The following is a 3,950-nucleotide window of genomic DNA, read 5'->3' on the forward strand; positions in this document are numbered from 1 at the left end:
TAAAAGCCCAGGCTTCCAACTCAGCGGTTAGAAGCGTTCTTAAGGTTAGGGCTGTGAGGATTTACACGGGCAACTAGCACGCTAGCTCAGTCTGCCTCTGTTACACTGCTCTAACAGCTTATGACCATGTGACATTGACTGAAACATTGATTGAAATGAAAACATTGAGATGATGAACATTGATGACACTGTCAAATCAGACATCTACTGACTGAAGCATGATGCAATTTTGTTGATTCCTGATGTGCATATGGGCCTATTTTTGGGATTTTGCCCGAAATTGCACAGCGTCTATTGAAATAGCTCCTGTGTCCTCATACTGTGACCTATCATCAAATGCCTGGTATCCCCTGAAAGCTGAGACCTTGTAGAATTTTTAGAAACTGTCAGAATGACTCTGTTATGTACTGTCAAGGTGCTACAGTAGCTGGAATATTGCTTTCTCTTTCAGGCGGTTATGTAAATCCCTGGAAATGGCCACATTTCAGATGTGAAAGTCCCTAAAAGGGCCACTGAAACACATCAGAGGCCCACTCCCAGGTGTTGTGAAGATAAATATCTAAGGAAATGTTTGTACAATGAAGTATGACCCCTTTAGAGCCATTTTTGTGTGGAAATGCTCAGCTGGTTCAACCTCCACGTTCTTCTTCTTTGCCTGTCTTTTCGGCATGTTTTCTGCTTTCTTCTTCTTCAAAAGATCCAAATGATCCTTGAATTTACCCTTGGGGATCAATAAAGTATCTATCTATCTATCTAACTGTAAAAATTGCGACTGTATTCCTCTGACGAGCCGGTCGTACTAGTAAGCTATCGTTATGCACAACGAAGGTGGACTCAATTTCCCAGAGTTCCCCTCACCGGAGGTGGTTGTACCATACGTCATTCGAAAGGTCTACTCGTTGGCTACAAGACGATCTTTGAACCATCCTCGTAGCTTGTCATAGGCCAGAGCTATTGTCAATCAAAGCTAACTTATCCATTAGGCAGCTCGCATGGCTATCATGCTTCTAACACGTGTTTCTCGACAACGGTACGTCACACAAAGTTGTCACTGGTGTCTACGTACTCAGGAGAGCTTCCTGAACACGCTGAGTGGTGTGAATCCCGGCGATACATAGGATAAGCATACGAACTATGTGGTTTTCTGTCAGAGAAAAGTTATCGTTTGTTTTTTTACAAACTAAACGGTACTGTTTGGGTGGAATTATGCATCTTCTAAACGTAATGTCGACAAAACACGGTGGATATTCGGATTCTCGTGCTTCTTGTGAACAGTATGACACCAAGCATGTTGGGGTAGCCTGAAGCCCGGGATGTACACAAAGGCTGTAATGTGAGGAGACACGGTGGTGGTGGGGGCATTTGGAAACGTGACTAGTGATACAAATTGTAGGTTTTAGCCGTTCGGGATGGGTTTCATTCAGTCGACACGGATCTCATGAATCCTGAGGCTCGTGGCTTTCCAATGGTGTATGCCATGACTATGTAGCTAGCACAATGACTCGGCTACGATATACTTTACATTGAGATTAGTGATTGAACGAGTGATTTGGGTCGATACCGACCCTGTGCTATACTAAAAATTAAACCATGACTAACCTGATTTCCTCTAGTGCACTGTTGGAGTTATTCAGTTCTCCAGGGTGGTTGAATCTCAGGTCAAGATGTTTCATGTGGGATGGGTTTCTTCTCAGGGCGTTAGCCAGACCTGTACAACCATCTTCTTTAAAATTTAGTTTAGTCATTTCCTTCTATCTCTACCATTTCATTTTCATCTTGTGAATATTTCTGTCTGCTTGTTTTTTTCTTCTACAGGATCGAAGAGGGTGGAGAGTTTCGTTTGAGAAAAGGAGAAGACAGATGTACGTCTAAAATGTCATTGTTTACAGAGAAAAAAAAACGTTATCTTACATTATAACAGTAACCACTAGCAGGACACATACAGTACATTGTAAGAGCATCAATTATACCGGTAGTAAAAAAAAAGGCTAATAGCCTAATAAATGAATAAATGAATGAATTGATTAATTAATGAATGATAGATTTCAAAGCTAGATGATCTATAAAGTGATTCTAACAGCCTCACCTTTCCTTGTGTGCACAGATGAGTGTACACTTACCCCGGACGAAGACACCGCCCACCAGCGGCTCTTCCTGAAGGAGAAGAAGATCAGGTGGGGGGAGTGGGAGATCCCAGTCCCTCAGCTCTCCGACAGGTTTGACTGCCGGACGCAGGTGCTATGCAAAGAGTCGCTGACCGGCCGCTGCTACTGGGAGGTCAAGTGGAGCGGCCTGGTCTCCATTGGTGTGGCCTACGCTGGGATGGCCAGAAAGGGTGAGGGCCCTGACTGCACCCTTGGCCGCAACAAACGCTCTTGGAGTCTGGACTGCAGCGATTATAAGTACACTATCTGGCATGATAACAAAAAGACGGACATGGCACAGCCGCCCTCTGGGTGTCACCGTGTGGGGGTGTATCTGGACTGGCTGGACGGCACCCTGGCCTTCTTCAAAATCAAGACGGTCTCCAACCAGCGCAAGTTCTCTCTCCTCCACACCTTCAAGCACAACTTCTCCCTGCCTCTTTACGCCGGCTTCAGAGTCTGCCGTGACTCCTCTGTGTTTATCTGCCCACAGACATCACAGAAAAAGGCCGCGTAAACATACTACACACACACACACACTCACACACACACACACACACACATTCACACACACACACACACACAGAATAAGACCGCGTAAACATACTACACACTAGGGCAGCACGATTCATTTGTGAGCACGCCTGGTGCACAAAAAGCACAGCACCACCGACCGACTATGAAGCTCACCAGTCAGAATTTCTGTGACCCTCATAGACTAAGCACACCTACCTACCAACCAGAAATGGCATAGTCAAGGAGGATGAAATTAATATAAAAGTTAGAAATGTGACAAAATTAAAGGAAAATTCCGGTATTTAGCACTTTGAGTCCCTTTTCTGGTTTGTTTTGGATGAGTCTTCTAACAGAAATCAATGGGATTTTACAAAATGCCAAATAAAACAAATAAGACAGAAACTGTATTTCGCTGCGCTACTTGTTTTGGAACATCAACGAACACCACTAACCACTCGGTGAGTTGCACAGTTTTGAAAACGAACGTTAAGGGTTGGTTTAGGACTTGTTTGAGTATGCCTGTTGGCAGCCACTCTGAGTAGTCAAAGGCGATTCAAAACGAGTCAGAAAAGTCGATACAGGACCAATCGTCAAAATTTCGGTGTCCACCACTCTAGTTCATCCAAAACAAACCAGAAAAGGGACTCAAAGTGCTAAATACCGGAATTTTCCTTTAACTGTGCACGATTATTTGTAGCTTTTGCGATTAGGTAATTGCGTTGGTTCATACTGCGATTACGATTGCAATAATTGTGCAGCCCTACTACACACACACACACACACACACACAAAAAATATTTCAAAATAACGCTTAAGTAATCAGAACAAAACTGTAATTGATCTAATAATTATTTCCATTTCAAAGTAATATGAATATAAATTCTTGTGATGCTTGTTAATTTGTTTATGTTTCATTGGTCAACTTTTGTGATGGGCTAATGTCCTCTTGGGTGTAACCTGGCAATGATCTTGTTGATCCAATATTGCACAAATACTTTCACCAAACTGCATCAGTTTGCTTTTCTCAGTGCCTCCTTTTCAAGACAATTTGCTGTTGATCTAGCTAGTTTTAGACCACACAATTCATAATAATTATTGATACATAAGGTAACCATACTAATGCTAGATAAGATGCATTTACATTTTGCTTTAGGTTGAAAAAAGTTATCCAATATCTCAGAGTAAATTGTATTTGCTGATTTTATTTGTACTGAATGATCTTTTGAAATAAATGTACTCTAACAAACAGATTGAGTTGCCTCCATGACTTGTCGATGCTCAAATGAAATT

General features: G+C 42.4%; 1 protein-coding gene across 1 annotated transcript; it reads left to right on the forward strand.

The window, feature by feature from the left end:
• Positions 1 to 456: 456 nt before the first annotated feature.
• LOC143139150 (stonustoxin subunit beta-like) lies at positions 457 to 3,859 on the forward strand. The gene is made up of 3 exons (XM_076299754.1): positions 457 to 1,333; positions 1,816 to 1,862; positions 2,105 to 3,859. Exons 1-3 carry the CDS (start codon positions 1,314 to 1,316, stop codon positions 2,659 to 2,661), a joined length of 624 nt encoding a protein of 207 aa, XP_076155869.1. The 5' UTR covers positions 457 to 1,313; the 3' UTR covers positions 2,662 to 3,859.
• Positions 3,860 to 3,950: the final 91 nt, after the last annotated feature.

This window comes from Alosa pseudoharengus, unplaced genomic scaffold, assembly GCF_046254945.1.
Source record: "Alosa pseudoharengus isolate Yale_2024_CS ecotype anadromous, Long Island Sound unplaced genomic scaffold, YU_APseudo_1.1 YU_APseudo_1.1_scf_10, whole genome shotgun sequence".
Classification (NCBI taxonomy): domain Eukaryota; kingdom Metazoa; phylum Chordata; class Actinopteri; order Clupeiformes; family Clupeidae; genus Alosa; species Alosa pseudoharengus.

Excerpts from the sequence above, each read along its gene's own strand:
- LOC143139150 (XM_076299754.1), top strand. The coding sequence starts at position 1,314 with ATGTACACAAAGGCTGTAAT. Across the intron at positions 1,334-1,815 it reads ATGTACACAAAGGCTGTAAT|GATCGAAGAGGGTGGAGAGT; the intron begins GTGAGGAGACAC and ends TTTCTTCTACAG. Across the intron at positions 1,863-2,104 it reads GAGAAAAGGAGAAGACAGAT|ATGAGTGTACACTTACCCCG; the intron begins GTACGTCTAAAA and ends TTGTGTGCACAG.